This window comes from Myodes glareolus, chromosome 22 (assembly GCF_982192425.1).
Source record: "Myodes glareolus chromosome 22, mMyoGla1.1, whole genome shotgun sequence".
Lineage (NCBI taxonomy): Eukaryota > Metazoa > Chordata > Mammalia > Rodentia > Cricetidae > Myodes > Myodes glareolus.
Genome location: NC_142047.1, coordinates 36475529 through 36494356, shown reverse-complemented (window position 1 = coordinate 36494356; position 18828 = coordinate 36475529). Strand labels below are relative to the sequence as shown.

General features: G+C 46.7%; 1 protein-coding gene across 3 annotated transcripts; it reads left to right on the top strand.

Annotated features, from left to right (window-relative positions):
- The first annotated feature begins 3185 nt into the window (after positions 1-3185).
- Ces2 (carboxylesterase 2) lies at positions 3186-17629 on the top strand. 3 transcript variants are annotated; one of them, XM_085681700.2, is made up of 14 exons: positions 3186-3343; positions 8921-9125; positions 10135-10257; positions 10373-10514; positions 11259-11392; positions 11474-11732; positions 12170-12268; positions 12539-12679; positions 12776-12856; positions 13091-13235; positions 13636-13773; positions 14390-14462; positions 14907-15124; positions 17148-17629. In XM_085681700.2, exons 1-13 carry the CDS (start codon positions 3271-3273, stop codon positions 15091-15093), a joined length of 1800 nt encoding a protein of 599 aa, XP_085537826.2. In that variant the 5' UTR covers positions 3186-3270; the 3' UTR covers positions 15094-15124; positions 17148-17629. The 3 variants fall into 3 exon arrangements, with proteins under 3 accessions (XP_085537826.2, XP_085537825.2, XP_048293153.2); XM_085681699.2 differs by lacking the exon at positions 17148-17629 and having other exon boundaries at positions 14907-15309; XM_048437196.3 differs by lacking the exons at positions 10135-10257; positions 17148-17629 and having other exon boundaries at positions 14907-15309.
- Positions 17630-18828: the final 1199 nt, after the last annotated feature.

Here is an 18828-nt window from a genome sequence, read left to right as displayed (position 1 = left end):
CAACATCTCTAAACAAGTTATAATCTGGATAACATACAAATAGCAAGAAATTATATACATGTTTATTTATAAACCAAGAAATCCAAGGTTAGATGCCATCAGATTTGTTCTGTGGTGAGAGTTAGGCCTCTGGCTCAAAAGATTTCACATTGCATCCTCGTTGATTAGAATAAGCAAACAATGACACTTGTGGACCTTCCCAGAGTCATAACTCTTAGCAGCATTGGATCAGAAATTAGATTTAAGCAAATAAATTTGATGGCTTTCAGACCATAACTCATAAAGGTCTCTGACATCAGCCACAAAGGATGCCAACTGATGAGAAGAAAATCCCTACATATTTTCCCTGTATATGAAATTTTACAAATGCCTGCAGAAGCAGAAGTAGGCATGTTCATCGGATTTTCCATCTGGGTCAGGAGTTAGGGAGTTGATCAGAACTACATGGGTTTCTCAGTGCCCCGTTTTCTGAAGTTTGCTCTTTGGACCAGGAGTTCTGCAGGCAGTATGGAGCCCACCCTTGCTTGAGGCTATCACCTCTGTGAAAATGTTTGTCCATTGGGTGTGTCCTGAAAATGGGGGCAGCGTCAGAAGAGACCCTTGTCTCTGGCACCCTGAGCAAGCTTCTCCTTGTGTGGAGTTGTCTTCCAGCCCTTCATGGATCCTCCAGAAGCCTCTTGACTTTCTGGTCATCCCTAATCTTCTTGATAGTCCGTGTGATTGATTTCCATAAATGTTTAAACCCCAGCAGTACAAAGTCTCTTGCACTTTGGCCCTTACAAAGGTGCCAAATTCTGCTCTGTCTGTACTTTTGCTCCCCCAAAACACTTTCTCTGCCATTAAGGAGTGGTGAGTGCCTTGTGTCCTTCAGGCCCTAGGACCTCACCATTCCTCTACCTCTCACCATCTTGCCCTACCTGGGCCATTTCTCCAGAGCAAAGTCCCCTTTCCCAGCCACTGCACTGAGTACGAATCATAATGCACCATGTCCTTTGGGTTGAAAACAAAGATTTCTTGTTGCCTACTCAGGAAATAAATGAGGCTGATATTGAGCCTTGATTAAGAAACTGAGCAGAGGGATGCTCTTGCTGGGGCCTTAATGCATTGTTGAGGTCCTGGTGAAACCAGTAGTTGGCAGCAACTCATCAGGCGGTTAGGATGGGGCTTCAACCTGAAGACTTTTATTTCTGTAAGCTTGGTGTCTGCTGAAAACAACTTGGCCGGCGCAGCTGAAGACTTTCCTGGTTCCTGGAAGGAAAATCAGAGGCAGACAACCAACAGTGTGCTGACTGGCAGCCCATGGTGCTGCCCCTGCATTCCCCTCCTCTTTGCAAAGTCCTTTTATCCCCTAAGCAAAAGCAGAACCATGTAAATTAATCTTTGGGTCCCTCTGTGGGTGGGATCCTGGTGACCGTTGATCTTGTTCAGAATCATCGTGCCCTTGCACCCCCTTCACTCTCAAGTGCTCCCCTTTCCCTGAAGATAAACTCTGTAACTTCCACCCTCACTCGGTGTCTGTGGTCTCCATTTGCCACATCTGTGAGATGTGAACCAGCACTGGCTTCTGGTATCGGGAGCTCATGTGACTGATTGTTCAGCACCTTTCCCCAAGTACCAAGCCTTCAAGTGTTTTGACGAGACTCGGTTGTGCAGGGAAGGTCAGCACTGAGTCTCACTACTGTAAACCCTCTCCCATGTGGCTCTCATTTCTCTGAATACACAGGACAGTTCGCCAACAGCAATCCCGGGGTACTCTTTAGACTTTCAGTAGTTACTATGGGCTAGTGACCCACAAGCTCATGTTTTGAGTGCTTGGCCATAGCTAGAGGATTATTTTGAAGGCTGTGGGTACTTTTGGAGATAGTGATAATTGGAAGAATTACTAGGGGCAGGTGTGCACCTATATTGTATTACAGATATTTTGAACCTTTATTTTATTCATATTATTGTTGTTGTCATTATTATTACAGCTATGATTCATGTATTTGTTTCATTTTTTCTTTTCTCTCTCTTTTTTCTTTTTTTTAATTTTTTTTTTGATTTGTGCATTTGGATGTTGTTGGTTGACACACAATCTTCCTGTATAACCTATGTTGCAATCAAACTCAGAATCCACCTGCCTCAACCTCCAAAACTGTGAGATTACTTATTTTAGTCAACATACCTGCTCTCACTAGGTTTCTATTTTTTTCCATTTTATTCTCTGTGTGTGTGTCTGTGTCTGTGTGTGTGTCTGTGAACACACGCACGCATGCACAAACACACATGCACACTTGTGCACACATGCCATGGCACACAGGTGGAAGGCAGAGGAAAACTTTTGAGAGTCAGTTCTCGCCTCCTACCATGTGGATTAAAGGAATCAAACTCAGCTCATCAGTCCCCGTGGCAGCATCCTTACCCACTGAGCCATCTCACCGGCCCTTCCCGTAGACTCTTAACGTCTGCTTCCATCTTCCTCTGCATCTCCATCTCAGTCTTTCCAAACTCTGACTCTGTGTGCGTGTTCTGTTTCTCTCTCTATTCCTCCAGGTTCTGTGAATCTAACTTTGCCATCACTCACCCAATATACACAGAAATCTCGAGTCTCTTCTTCATTCAATAATATATTTTTATAAATGTGTGTGCATGCATGTGCGCGTGCATGTGTGTAGACACACATACACAAATGTCCCTGAGACCAAGAAAGAAACCACAGGGATTTTCAGACCATAACTATGAGGATTAAGAGACCTGGGCGGGAACAAGTTCAGAAACTACGGAGGAGTTTTCAGGATTAAGGGAAGAGCTGCAGTTTCATGTATTTGCTCTCCCGGGCCCCTTCACCCCTTAATAAGCGTGTTCACTCTCTAATGAGGGCCATCGAAGGTGTGTCACTTCAGAGAAGTCCTTCTGTCATCTCCAGTTACAGCTCTGTCCTTTCATCCCCAATGTCATGTTTGGACTTGTGACTGTCATGGCATGAACGCTGTGACTGCAGATTTCAGGTTCAGGTCACTGTATCGAAGGGGCTACAGATGCCGCATAGCACCTTCAGAGGAGGCCACAAGGAACGCAGAACGTGTGAAAGTGATCACGTTCCCTGTCTGTTAATTACGGCTTTCACAAGCCCAGCCCCTCAGTGTTGCCCTCCTGCAGCACCCACCTCCCAGGCCCCACCCAGGGCCCCGCCCACCTTTGCTGGGTCCAAACTGCAGCTCTGGTCCTCAGGTGCCTTCTGGCAAAGCCTGACCTGACTACAGGATTCAGACACTCTCCCAGGCACCAACCATGGGACTGGAACAAACCCCTGCTTGGCTGACCACCGTGGCCTGTGGGCTCCTGCTTCTCCTCCTGGTTCAGGGTGAGGCTTTCGTGGGAGTGAACGGGAACCGTGTCAGAGCTGCCAAATTGTGCAGAGGCAGAGTGGAGACTAAGGGAGGAAATGGGCAAGGAAGGGCTGAAATGGTGGAGTTCATTGCTCAGGAACCCTGTGCTTGTGTGATTTTCACTCCCACCCAGAGTCACAGTGGGCCCCCTAAGTCATAGAGCAGAAAGGCTAGCTAAGGATGTCCACCTTCAAGGAAGGAGCTGAGAATGAAGGGGTTTGGAAGAATTGTAGATGAACAAGGCCAGACAGCAAGCAGCCTCTAAATGGGGAGTCAGGACTTTTCCTCCTGGGCACGCGGCTGGAGCTGCAGCTATACACAAGTACTAAGTAATAAGATGGTACCCTCCATGGCCGTTTGACTTTAATGAATCAGTTCCTTGGCCAGAGGGGTAGCATGGTTTTCTCAGAGGTATTCAAGAAAAGCTACCTACTCCTGAGGACAGAGGAGCTCATTCCTGCACCTGAAATTGGCTCTGAGAGGTCCCAGGGTGCTTTTGACATCATATATTTGGCCTGATCTGAGGCAGTGGTGGGACTTGGCTTCCAGGGGACAGGTGACAGCACTCTGTGCCTGCCAAACAGTTTCCACTTTATTTGAAGTTCAGTGGGCAGAATTCCTGAACGTGTCCCTCAGTCTTCATCCTCTCCCCTCCAGGGTCCTTCCTGAAGGCCCCAATTCTTGCCATCCCTTTGTAGTTTTCCAATTTCCACATGCCTGTTCTTCATGCCTTACCTCCATTGGCCTTTCTCCCTCACCTGACTTGGCATTGCTCTCAAAAGTCACCGGGACCTTCCAGACAAGGGATCTCCCTAGCCTCTCTAATGGCTCCCATTTTAAATAGTGCTTGGCTTGAGCCCATATCATGAAGCATCTTTAACAAGTCATAAGAGAGCCCAAATGTGGATCCCACCCTCTTCTGTCTCATCCACTCCTGGTTCTTCTACAGGAAACATCAGTGTCCCTGGGCCTTACACACAAGGCTCAGGAGTTGTCTAAGAATAGATGAAGGCTTTGGCCCTTGATTTCAACCAAAATATTTACAAATTCACTCCATTTCTGGCACCACAATTTAACTCTTCCTAGCAAGGAGATCAATCACTTCACATTATGACGTATTAAAGCTCCCTAAGGTCACTTAATGGCTTCACTTCAAAGATAATGCAACAAATCTAAAAGCATGGACATTATAGCATATTTTTATTCATTGCTGTAACAAACATGCCATGAGGCCTCTGTAGCTGGTAACTGAAGCGAAATTGCATGAACGATATTCTCACTCCGCATGAAACCCTGTGTGAGCAGCATGTGACACAGAAGGAGAGTGTGCCTTTTCACTTGGACATCTTAGTGGATTGGAGAGCTGCACCAAAATATCTGAAGCCACATAATGGTCAAAGGAAGTGCGTTTGTTCAGCTCTCAACTTAGAGTTTGCAAATTCATGATTAGGTGACTCACTCTAGCAAGACTGTTCAGGGCCTTCCAGCTTTGTCACAACCTGCCAATGGCATTTCACAGTAGGTGCACATGGAGAGAAATCACATGGTTCAAGAAGAAGAAATATGCCCTAGGAATGGCCATAGTCACTCTTGTCTGACAGCTCACTCTCACTCTTACTGCAAGACCTAACCTGTTTCAAACTCCAGCAGTAATCCCTGTATGAGGACTCCCATGGCTCAGCCACCTACCCCTAGGCTCTACTCCTTAAAGGTTCCACCACCTCAACAGCTCCACCTTATGGTACACATCCAATATATGAATCTTTGGGGTACAAAATGTATACAAATCAGTGCATTCTATCCCCGTCCCCAGGTCATGTCCTTCTCACAATGCAGAATATGATCATGTGCTTTCAGTCCCCAAAACTTAACTCCTTTGGGCATGATTTCAAAGTCTCACGTTACATCTGAAATTCAAGAAAAATGCCTTTTATCTGGGAGTTTTTAAAGTCAAAAACAAGTGTGGTGGTTTTAAAAATTAAAGTTGAAACAGGCACAGAGTAAACATTCCTTGTGCTAGTTGATTTCTGTCAACCTGACAGAATCCTAGACACATCTGGGAAAAAAGCCTCTCAACCAAAAAATCAATTCTAGGAGACTGGCCTGTAGGCAAGTCTGCGGGAGCATTTTCTTGATTAATTATTAGTGTGGGAGGGCCCACATTAATGCCTCCCCTGGGCAGGTGGTCCTTTGTTATATATCAGAAAGCAGACTAAGCAAGCCATGGAGAGTTAAACCAGTAAACAACATTCTTCCATGACCTCTGCTCCAGTTCCTGCCATGAGCTCCTGCCTTGCCTTCCCTTCTTCAGCACTGTAATCTGTGAGATGAAATAAACTCTTTTCTCCTCCAAGTTCCCTTCACAACAATAGAAACCTGATGAGGACATTCCTATAGTAAAAAGAATGAACAGACAAATAGAAAAGTGTGCAGGGGCCTCTCAAATCTCTGAAACCTCTCAAAGTCCAGCATGCTGTACCCATGAGAGCAGGCAGCAGACCTCAGGAACTCAGTGTTCCCAACCCTGTCTCGTGACACTGCTTGCTGTCTTAGTTACTTTTTTATTTCTGTGATGAAATACCTCGACCAAGGCAACTTATAGAAGAAAGGGTTTATTTTGGCTTATGGTTCCAGAAGGATACAAGTCCAGAATGGTGAGGACAGCTCAGCAGTCAGCAGCAGATATGGCGACAGATGCAGCTGAGAGCTCACATCTCATACTGCAGGAGAGTGAAATGGGAATGGGGTATAGCTTTTGAAAACTCAAATCCCTGCCCCCTAGGGACTTCCTTCAGCAAGGCCAAGTCTTCCAAAAGTATCCAAACAGAACCACCAACTGGGGACCAAATATTCAAATATCTGAGCCTATGGAGACATTCTCCTTCAAACCAGCACACTGGGCGCAGCCTACCTAGTTGCTTTCTCAAGGTGCAGCTGTGGCCTCTTGGCTTTCATAGACTGCTACTGCCAACTGCCTATATTAGTTCAGTTCTGAAATCACAAGAGCCATGGTCCCGCTCACAGATCTCAAGGCTTTCTCACTAAAAATCTTAGCAGTGTTGCTGGAGTGGAATCTTCCAGGTTTTTCTTAGAAATTTCAGTGGGGGGGCTGGAGAGATGGCTCAGAGGTTAAGAGCATTGCCTGCTCTTCCAAAGGTCCTGAGTTCAATTCCCAGCAACCACATGGTGGCTCACAACCATCTGTAATGGGGTCTGGTGCCCTCTTCTGGCCTGCAGGCATACACACAGAAAGAATATTGTGTACATAATAAATAAATAAATAAATTTTAAAAAAAAAAGAAATTTCAGTGGAACCTGCTATGACCTAAAGTCCTTGAATTCTGTGTCCAACAGGTTAGTGCCAGGTAAATACTCCCAAGACATTCTGCTTGATCCCTTTGGATCAGTGTTAAGAGCCATCTCTAGACTGGTTCAACCATGGGTAGAGCAGATGTACAACATTGTACCAGAATGCTAGAAGCAGAAGCCTAAAGCTAGCCTGAACAGTGAGCATGTGGAGTGTGCCTGTTCCCTGAACCCTCCAAGCCTCTCAGTTGCGATAGGAGGTTAGAGGAGGAAGATGCTGGCAAAGTGGAAGATTTCTATGATGTCTCCAGAGCGCCTTTCCCATTGTTCTGGGCGCACCCTCTGAGCCCGGGCTCCTTCTATCCACCGTGTTTCTTTTTGTACCACTCTTACCAGAGCCCTTTGCTCTTTGCATGGACATGATGTGAATTTTCAGATTTCTGAGCTCCTTCACCAGGGATTATTGTGAATTTCACTAGATACGGCCCAGAAGTCTCACACGGTTTCCTCTATATTTTACTTAGAAATTGCTTTCTCTAAACCCTTTTGGGCATCACTCCTAAAATTGGTTTTCTGTGAGCTTTAGAGTATGGATGCAATGCAGCCAGCTTCTTTATAATATTGTTACCTTCACCGTGTGGTCTTCACTCTAGTTTATAACAGGATGGCTCTCACTCTCTCCTTCTCAGTGTGTCTTTACTGTCAGCGTTGCTACTGGCATTCTGCACATGACCATGTAAACCATCTATGAAGCGTAAGTTCCTTCCTAGTCTTTTATCATCAGTGCCCTCACCATAACAACTTATATTGTTCACTTTACAGTAAAATAGGACTCTACTTATAGATTGTCCCTCCAAACCCTTTCAATATTTGCATGCCGTTGTGTTCCAATCCAATTTTCCTATCTTCAGGTATTGTTATGAAGCAACCTCATGTTTGTTTTGTATTGTTATAACAAAATAGTCAACACTTGATAATGTATAAAGAAAAATGGCTCCTTTAATTCATAGCATTGAAATCAGAAAATCCATGATGAGTGATGCTCTCTGGTGAGACCCTGGTAAGGGTCTTGGGGCTTTGTCACAACGTGTGGCAATGATATTCCGTGGGTAGACAATATGAACAGTGATTGACCAATAGAGAGGAGAGGGGCCAAGTTGACTGTGATTGCAACCTGATGTCTCTCAAAGAAAGTATTCCACTCTGTGAGATTCAATTAACTCCAAAAGGCCAGCATAAAGCCTTTTCGAGCGCAGCCACGATCCAGTCACCCTCCACTGTCCTGCCTCTCCACAGATCCTCAGTGCTTCCACATTTGGCAAACAAACCACAGAGGAGAAACAGTACAAACTTGCCCTCTCTAACACTCATGAGTGACTGCCAGTTCTGGCCTTTCCTGTACAGGTGACTTGAAACTGGTTGATCCATGTGAAACTATAGTGAGTGATGTAGCAATAGCCCCTGAATTCTTTGTTTCCCAGTAAATTCTGGCTTAGAGCAGTCAGTTCTATACAAGTGAAAGAGGAAACTAGACAGAAGGTACAAGAAAAGTGTGTGGTCTTGAAGAAACAATAGCAAGGGAAGGAGCCCTGACTGGATACACCCTCCCTCCCGAAGCACATCATGGGCTGGGGTTGCCTGAGGCCTGCATAGCATGGAGAAATGAGAGGTCCTAGGATGAGAAAACATGTTTAATAAAGCAACAGTGCCACAAATACATCTTCAACAATTCCAGGTCTGGCACAACCTAGAGGTACCAGGATTGCATCCTGCTCTTTTGCCATTATTTGATGCAAATTCCAGTTATCTCATGTGGTAATAGTCCCTGTGACTATAGGGAAGGAGAAGGAAAAACTGACAGATGATAGATAGATAAATGCATGACAAATACATGGATGCACAGATAGATACATCAATAATTGAATACATGCATGCATACATATATACATACCATTTCAGGGTTCACTTCAGTTGTTTTTCATTATGTAGAGTTCCCCATTTATATCCCCAAATCTTAGCATTCAGTACTCAAGCACCCCAATTGTGTGTCAACCAAATCAATGGAGTCCTGGACAGTGGTGATATAAAGTCATGTGACAAACAAGAAGTGCATTAAAGTAGCATTTGCTGTCCTTGGTCCTTGGAAGAGGCTGAGCTGAGGGTGACAAAGTAGTGGGCGAAAAAACTCTTACTGCAGTGGCAGCTGGTTGTGTAGGCCCAACCTTGATGTCACCCTCCATCCACAGGCCAGGACTCAGCCAGTCCCATCAGGACCACACACACAGGCCAGATACAAGGCAGCCTCGTCCACATGAAGGGCCTTGATGTGGATGTCCACAGCTTCCTGGGGATTCCTTTTGCCAAGCCACCTGTGGGACCACTGCGCTTTGCTCCCCCTGAGCCACCTGAGCCATGGAGTGGTGTGAGAGATGGGACCTCCCATCCGGCCATGTAAGTTCTCCTGAGGCCCTGGGGTTGATGGGTGCTGTGAACTCTGGGCCAGATGGCAGTAGTTCCTCATCTCAAGTTCACAGCGTTTTCCACTCTGCGGGGGAATTTCCCAGAGCATTTTCAGAACTTTCTAATATTAAGTGAGTAAAACAACTCTGACAGCCTCTTAGTTCAGGGCTTGGCATCTGGATGGCACTGATCAGGCTAGTCCTAGTGGTCTCAAACATCGAGGAAAGGGTCTCTGGGAGAGGTTTGGGTTGACTCCCAAGACCTGTAAGATCCCCAACTAACAACAATGGTAGCTCCATGCAAACTCCACCTTCCACTGCCACTGTCCCTACAGGGTTAGATGTCACTAGGTAAGAAATAAGTATATATGTATGTTAGGTGCCTTTCTTATTGCTGGGACAAAATACATGTCCAAAACAACTTAACGAGGAAGAGTTTGTTTTGATATATAAATCAAGGGTAATGCCCATTTGGTAAGAAAGACATGGCAGCAGGAATGTAGGGTGACTTGACTTGTCACATTATATCACTGTGGATATATATATATATATATATCATTCACATATATACACAGTGATATAATAAGGGGTGGGGAGAAAGAGAGACTGATGCTCAACTTACTCTCTTTTCTATTCAGTTCTAGGCACCAGCAAACAGAATAGTACTGTCCACTTGGAGGCCATGTCTTCCTATCTCAAATAACCTAGAAAGAACCTCCCAAACAAGCCTATAGGTTTGTTTCCATAGTGATTCTAAATCTCATCAAGTTGACATTTAAGATGTCACAATGTGCTTCTAACAGGAAATTATGGAAGAGATGAGGATCCCAAGAGTCTGGATTTGGGATGAGGGAGGTCCACACTACCCTATGAGAAACTAGTCTCCACTCACTCAGGAACTCCAGTGTGGCACAGCTGTCCTGTTCTGGAACTGGTGGACTAGAGTGAAAAATGGTGAATGCCAATACCTTCAATCCAAGGTCTTGATTTTCCACCCTCAGGAGGAGGAGTATCCAAGCCCCCCCAACAACCTTGAGATGTTACCAGACATCTGGGCTCCATCTCAGTATCTCCAGAGCCCATAGTCTGACCTTGATGGGCAGGAACTTAGAGACTGATCATGTGTAAGCAAGACCTCAGGAAGGAAGTGCCTAGGATATTTGGAAGCATATTCCCTGAGAGTCTGTTTCTGGGCACTCCATGTCCCTGGGCTGACTGTCTGTCACGGTTGGTCACCAGGTGTCTGCAGGACATCAGTGCACTGAATATGCAGGCTCTGAAGCTGTTGAAGCTGACCCTGCCTCCCATCCCCATGTCTGAGGACTGCCTCTACCTTAACATCTATACACCAGACCATGCCCACGAGGGTTCCAAGCTGCCTGTGAGTGTCAAGTCCTGCTCATTCTGGGGTAAGAGGGCATTTCTTCTAGGCAAAGATTAGATCAGTTCGGGGCCATGCTGCAGTGGACCCTGATGAGAAATCTCTTCATATAATCTGACCAGCTGCCAACTTATGTCTAGATCTAATGGGTGCTCAGTGGCCGCACTCTGAAGTCACCAAAGACCTAGCCATTGATTTTCGTTGAACTGATGAGATTTAAAAACACTTTTGGGGACTGGAGAGATGACTCAGTGGTTAAGAGCACTGGCTGCTCTTCCAGAGGATCTGGGTTCAATACCCAGCACCAACATGGCATCTCACACCTGTCTGTAACTCTAATTTCAGGGCTTTTGACACCTTCCCACAGACATACATGCAGGCAAAACACCAATTAAACGTGTGTGTGTGTGTGTGTGTGTGTGTGTGTGTGTGTGTGTATTCTTAAAAAAAAAGAACACTTTGACTAATTTTCGTGGAACATAATGAAGGAAATAGCCCTATTGTTCCCCCACAAAAGTTTCTGAGAATAACCCAGTCAGGCTTTGGTGCTGGGGTGGACTCCAAACAGAGAGTAAGGCTTGTGTCCATGGCTGTGCTTGAACCTCTCACCCATAGAAATGCCAGGATATACAAATAGGCATTTGTCTTTGGGGGCAACTGTTCAAAGAAGAAGTTGTACTAACTCTGAAGGGAAGCCAGCTGGGTTATATGGGAGACACATGACGCCTATCTTGATTTCTTCAGGTGATAGTGTGGATCCATGGTGGTGCTCTGGTTATAGGCATGGCCTCCTTGTATGATGGGTCCACGCTAGCAGCCACTGAGGATGTGGTGGTGGTCACTGTCCAGTACCGCCTGGGTGTCCTGGGCTTCTTCAGGTGAGTTTGGGACTGGATTGGGCAATGGGACCTGAGAAAAATAAGGGTATCCCTGTGATTCCTGTCCCTTCCACTTCTCAGCACTGGAGACCAGCACGCCAGAGGCAACTGGGGCTACCTGGACCAAGTGGCCGCCCTACGTTGGGTCCAGCAGAACATTGCCCACTTCGGAGGCAACCCTGACTGTGTCACTATTTTTGGCGAGTCTGCAGGTGGCACAAGTGTGTCTTCACATGTTGTGTCCCCCATGTCCCAAGGACTCTTCCACAGAGCCATCATGGAGAGTGGGGTGGCCCTCATATCAAGCCTCATCTCAGAATCCTCTGAAGCAGTCTATAGAGTGAGTGCCCCAATCGCCCCAACCCTGAGCTGTTGCCTCAGCTTTCACCCTCAGAAACTCTGGTTCTCTGTCTGACCAACATGGACAAGGACCAAGGAGGTACCCAGGCAGTTGCCCCCTGTACAAGAATTTCTAAAGAGCTGAAGGCTAGAATTTGCTCCTCTCTGCTTCCCACTGACTTTGTATTCCATAGAACCATGCTCTCACATGGTGATAGTATAAACAAAGCATGTGTGTCATCATATGTGACAGCCCCTCTGGCTCTCACCTCTAAACATTAAGGAAACAGAAACAATTTTCACACCTGCCATAATGTGCATACCTACGTACACATGTACTTCATGAGATATGAGGAACACCTGAACCCAAGTGGTACCTTGGTAAAAAACCTTTCCTGTCTGGAAGGCTGAGCCATCCCCTGTCTGATGACTTTATAGGTGGTTGCCAACCTGTCTGGATGTGAGCAGGTGGACTCAGAGGCCCTGGTGAACTGTCTACGAGACAAGACTGAAGATGAGATTATGGATATTAACAAGGTTGGACAAAATGATAGAATAGAGGGGCAACAGGAAATAGGGTAGCCTGCCCTAGGCTGCCTTCAACTCCCCTGGACACTGCCTTCATTCTATCCCTCATAACCTAGCACCCAGGAAGAAAGCTGAACACCAGGATATGGTAAATCAGCTGTGGGACCTCATAGCCTAGGTGTGACAGACCTGAGATGAGACAGACAGGCGTGGGACATAGCCTAAGATCAGAATTGTCAAGGACCTGGCCTTCCTCCTTAACAGCCAATGTTCCTTCAGGCCTTCAAGATCATCCCTGGCGTAGTTGATGGTGTCTTCCTGCCCAGGCATCCCAAGGAGTTGCTTGCCTCTGCTGACTTCCGATCGATCCCCAGCATTATTGGTGTCAATAATGATGAGTATGGCTGGATCATCCCCTCGGTAAGGCCCAGGTGCCAGGCCCTTGGTCTCTGGGCAGCCTGTTCTATAGTTCCATGTGCTCTTGACCACAGCACAGACTCCCCTCTTACCACTTAGAGCATTAGCGCCACTGACTCCCAGAAGGAACTGGACAGACAGACCGTGCAAGCTATCCTGCGGAGACGGGCAGCACAGATGGTGAGATTTCTTGGGCTCTATAAGTAGAGCGCATCTCCACCATATCCTGTTCGTTCAACGAACTGCAGGGACAAAGACTGAACCGTGGCGGTACTTGTGGGTTGAGTTCTCCCGGAGCCTGGACCCTGGTTGATTTAATTTATCTGTTGCTGGGCCAGACTCTTCATCCTGAGGCTGTGGCCTGACGGCCTCAGGGACTGTCTAATATAACTCTCCCTGATCCCTCTGGGCCAGATGTGGCCTCCTGAATTTAGTGACCTGCTTATGGAGGAGTACATGGGAGACAATGAGGACCCTCAGCTTCTCCAAGTGCAGTTCAAGGAGATGATGGAAGACTTCACCTTTGTGATCCCTGCGCTGCAAGTAGCGCATTTTCAGCGTGAGTACATCTGGAGCTGAGGTCCGATGCCTGCAGGCAGCTCAAAGCCGTGGTGCACAGCTGAACTCCGGGGTGTCCAGACCCCCACCCTGTCTGAGGGGAGGCACTTAATATTCCTCATCTAAGTCTTGGGACTTGTCTAAGACATAGGAACTTTCCAAATATCACTGGTGAGGAAACTAAGTGATCACAACGTCGTAAGACTGTATGGCAAAGATTTCCGAGACCGTGATGTAACCGAGTCCCTCCCTAAAGCCCTGCTCCAGCGTGGGGTTTCACATATGACTATTCAAACTCTGCCCAGCTTTGGCCCTACATCCAGTCAGCTATCTTGTCATCACAGTTGAGGAAGGACATCCCCAGGCAAGGGTCCACTTCCTCAGCCTGTCCTTGCCTGCAGGTTCCCATGCCCCTGTCTACTTCTATGAGTTCCAGCACCGACCCAGTTTTTTCAAGGACTCTAAACCACCCCAGGTGAAAGCCGACCATGGTGACGAGATTCTCTTTATCTTCAGATCATTTTGGGGAGGCACCCAAGGTGAGTATCTCTATCCCCCAGGTGGCAGGCCCCTCGGGCATATTCAGATGGGGGGCAACTGAGGTTCCGAGGAAAGCCAGCCTGATTTGTATAGCATGATGTATCTCAAAAGGCTGATGTGAGGTTAGAAACCCAACCCCTTCCCACTCCTGCCTCTGTTTCCTCCAGCTGTCCCTACCTGCATGGGCCATGGAAAGAGGCATGACGGTAGAATGGGCTGTTTTATACTACTTGTTTATTTGCTTGCTTTGACTTTTTGAGGCAAAGTCTCCCTGTGTAGCCCATAGTTCTTGACAGTTCTCCTGTCTCAGTCTTCTGAGTGCTGACACTGGAGGCAAGCACTATGACTCCTAGCATGAGAAGGGTCTTCTAAAGGCATGATTATTCCCAACCTCCTTTGGGTGGAAGGAAGGAGGACATTCTGGGGCATGAATGAGCCCAAAGGAGTATAAATTGGAAGCCGGGATGAGATAGAATGTGCAGGTGCAGGAGTGGATTATGGGTGGGAGGAAGGGAAGAGAAGGGACCAGGCTACAGTTGGAACGGTGAGTATAGAACTTGAGTGGACGCTGCATGAGAAGCAAGAGTCTGGAGCCTTAATCTCCCCCTTCTGCAGTTGACCTCACTGAGGAGGAGGAGCAGCTGAGCAGGATGATGATGAAGTACTGGGCCAACTTTGCACGACACGGGTGAGGACACGCCTTGCCCTTAACCTCTAAGGAGTTGACTGACATCCAGGGCTGCCCTTGTGGTTAGTGATCTCATTAGCAATCATGGGTCTTTCATCACATGATAGCCTCATCCCCACCTCAGGATCCACTTAGACAACTGCAGGAACTGGTCTCTGCTCATCGCCCAGTGGCACAGATGTAGAGCCGTAGTGTTATAATACTATTCTTTAGAGCATACCTCGGAAAGGAGGAGGATAGTCATGTCAGGTATCTTTGTCCCTCGTGGAACAGACAGTAGTAAGGTCTTGTTTTCCTATATCAGTCTACCTGCCCTTGCCTCTAAATTACCATAATTCCCTAACTGCTTAGACCATTGTCCTGACCCAAATCAGGGAATGTGGTCCAAGTTCAACAGAACCCAAAGTAACCTTTGCTCTCCCTGCTGGGAGGATGTGTCTACAGGAACCCCAACAGCGAGGGTCTACCCCACTGGCCCATGTTTGACCATGATGAGCAGTACCTGCAGCTGGACATCCAGCCTGCTGTGGGCCGAGCCCTGAAGGCCAGAAGGCTGCAGTTCTGGACCCAGACTCTGCCTCAAAAGATGCAGGAGCTAAAAAAGGCTGGGGGCAGGCATATGGACTTATAGCACCCGTGTCAAGTCGCAGTTTGTCCTAAGTGTGAGTGGGATTATTCTGAGGTTTCAAAACAATGTAAGAAGAGATAAAGGGTGTTGACAGAGGTTTTTATCCCACCTGGTCCCACAATCACATAGTCTCAAAGAAACACACAGAGGCCTACATTAATTAGAAACTGTTTGGCCTAGTAGCTCAGGCTTCTTATTAAATAATTCTTACATCTTAAATTAGTCCATAATTCTTGTCTGTGTTAGCCATGTGGCTTGGTACCTTTTTATCAAAGAGGCATTCTCATCTTGCTTCCTCTTGGTCTGGGGTGACAACTACAGACTGAGTCTTTCCTCTTCCCAGAATTCTCCTGTTCTGGTCACCCACCTATACTTCCTGCCTGGCTACTGGTCAATTAACATTTTATTAAACTAATACAAGTGACAAATCTTTACAGGGTGCAAGACCATTGTCCCACAGCAAGAGTGGATCCACACTTTTACATACTCATTAAACTCATACACCCAACAATTATGGAGGCTCCTATACATGATATATGTCCCTTGCTAAGCCTGATATGGGTCACTTTCTGTTATGCACAGTAAACTTACAGGGGGCTATGGATGGGTGAGTCCCAACAGACAACACCTTTCTTTGTGCTACAGTAGGCAAGGGTTCCCCCCTGCCTCCCTCACCTCAGCTTCACCCCCTCCTTTCCTCTCCTCTCACTTCTCAGGCCCTCCACTACTAGTGATGTACCCCGGGGAGGAATTCAGTAACCTGGGTGACCGAATTCCTTTCTCACATCCCAGCAAGATCCTGTCCTGACTCGTGGATAGCACTTTGCCCTTCCTACCATAAGCCAGCAAACAAGTTCCCATAGGCCCCATTTGTATGAACAAGTTCCCACAGACTCCATTCATACAAACAAGTTCCCACAGACTCCATCCATACAAACAAGTTCCCACAGACCCCATTCATACAAGCCCCATATAAGCCCATTTTCTATTGTTGTAACAAAAGATCTGAACCAGCAACTTATAAAAAGAAGAGTTTCTGAGCTAGCAAGACAGCTCAGTCATTAAAGGCACGTGCCATCAAGCCTGACAACATGAATTTGAACCCAGAACCCACACAGTAGAAGAAGAGAACTTACTTCCCACATTGTCCTCTGACCTTCACATATGTTCTGTGGTTCATACACACACACACACACACACACACACTCACACATACACACACACAGACACACACTCACACATACACACACACAGACACACACTCACACATACACACACATACACACACACACACTCACACACATACACACACATACACACACAAACACACACATACACACACACATACACACACAAACACACACATACACACACACGCACGCACACATACACACACACAAATGAATAAATGTAAAACTTTTTTTTAAAAAAAAAAGCAAGTTTTTTCTCTAAACTCAGTTTTAAGATGGAAAACTCTAAAACTGGATACCTCCTCCTAATGGGACACTGGACTGGCTCACCACACAGCAGAGAGCCAAAAGAAAAACAGCCAAGTAAGAGGCAATGATGTGAGATGTCCTCCTGGATATGTGTTGCTTTTATTGGCTAATGAACAAAGTTGGTCTACATCAGGGCAGAAGATAGCCAGGTTGGAAAAGATAGAGAGAGAGAGAGAGCAGGCAGAGTCAGGGAGATACAGTGTAGCTGCCGTAAGAGAAGGACACGCCAGAACTTTACCCGGTAAGCCACAGCCACATGGCAATACACAGATGGATAGAAATGGGTTAATTGAAGATGTAAGAGCTAGCTAGAACTATGCTAGAGTCATTGGCCAAACAGTGTTTTAGTTAATACAGTTTCTGTGTGATTTTTCGGGCCTGGGTGGCCAGGAAACAAGCAGTCTTTGTTTACAAGGCAAGCACAGGAGCTGCCCGTGCTATTTGACAGTTGGACTCTGGGGTTTATTGGAACTGCACTAATTCCTGTCAAAAGTAGTGAATCCAGGGCCTAATTTCCCCCACCAGGCCCCACCTCATAGAGATTCCATCCCTTCTCAGCATTTCCACAGCGCACACAAAGCTTCTAGCACGTGAACCTTGACAGGATATGCGTTACCTAATTATAAGTCACGGCACCACTTCTACTCCCGAGGATTTTGCCCTTGTGGTGGGGCTCACCTCAACACACTCCTCTGTGCTGGCTAGTTTCGTGTCAACTTTACACAAGCTGGGAGTTAAATGAAAGGAAGGAGCCTCCATTGAGTTCCTGCTGTGGGGCATTTTCTTAATTAGTGATTGCTGGGGGAGGACCCAACCCATTGTGGGTGGTGTTATCCCTGGGCTGGTGATCCTGGGTTCTCTAAGAAAGCAGGCTGAGCAAGCCATAGAAGCAAGTCAGTAAGCAGCACCCCTCCATGTCCATGGCCTCTGCATCAGCTCCTGCCTCCTGGTTCCTGCCTTGTTTGAGTTCCTGTCCTGATTTCCTTTGATGATAAACAGTGATATGGATGTATAAGCTAAATAAACCCATTCCTCCCCAAGGTACTTTGGTCATTGTGTTTCATCACAGCAATAGTAACCCTAAGACATCTCCGCCTTAGGACAAAGCAGCAGAGACTGGGTTTGCACATAGAAGTGGAGGCAGGAAACAAACCCTAAGAATGTAGAACTTACAGCTCCCAGGTCTCAGCCACTGTGGCCATTAATTATGGAAAATGTAAAGGCCCCAGGCCTTAGATATTGACCCTGAAGATAGTATCCACCCATCACTGGCGTTTAAAGCAACCTGTCCTCCATTTTCAGTGTGATACAATCCTGCAGCTGTAACCCCTGCACCAAGGAAGCTAGGCAGGAAGATCTCAGCCCCAGGTCAGCCTGATGACATTTTCTGAACAGAAGCGGGGAAAGAAATGAGACTATGAGCAAAGGGGTCAAGACCATGACGGGGACACCCACAGAAACACCTGACCTGAACTAATGGGAGCTCACTGACTCTGGACTGACAGCAGGGAACCTGCATAGGACCAAACTAGGCCCTCAGAATGCTGGTGACAGTTGTGTGGCTGGGCAGTCTGTGGGGCCACTGGCAATGGGACCAGGACTTATCCCTAATGCTTTAACTGACTTTTTGAAGCTCATTCTCTTTGGAGGGGTACCTTGCTCAGCTGAGATATAGGGGGGAAGGCCTTGGTCCTGCCTCAAAGTGATGTGACAGACTTTGTTGACTCCCCCATGGGAAGCCTTACCCTATCTGAGGAGTGGATGGGGTGGGGGGGGAGAGCAGGTGAGGGGAGCAGGAGGAAGGGAGGGAGTGGGAACTGGGATTGGTATATAAAATGAGAAAAGATTGTTTTAAAATATAAAAGGAAAAGAAGGAAATTAAGGAAGGAAGGAAGGAAGGAAGGAAGGAAGGAGGTATATTTCAAAATATTTCAAAAAGAAACAGGGGATGAGTGGGTGGAGAAGGTAGAGAGGAGGTGGGGGAGGGGCTTGGAGGAAAGGAGGGAGGGGAAACTGTAGTCAGGATGTAAAATAAATAAATAAAATTAAAAAAAAGAAAGAGAAGTTAAGCAAAATGCACTCTACAACCTAAAGAAGAAAAAGTGTTAGGAATATCCTTAAGACAAGCCTCTCTATTGACGCAAATAATTCCAATCAGACCAAATTAGATGCAGGACTAGGTATGTACACAGGATGCTGATCCCTGAACCACCCTGCAACAGGTAGAGAGGACCCAGGT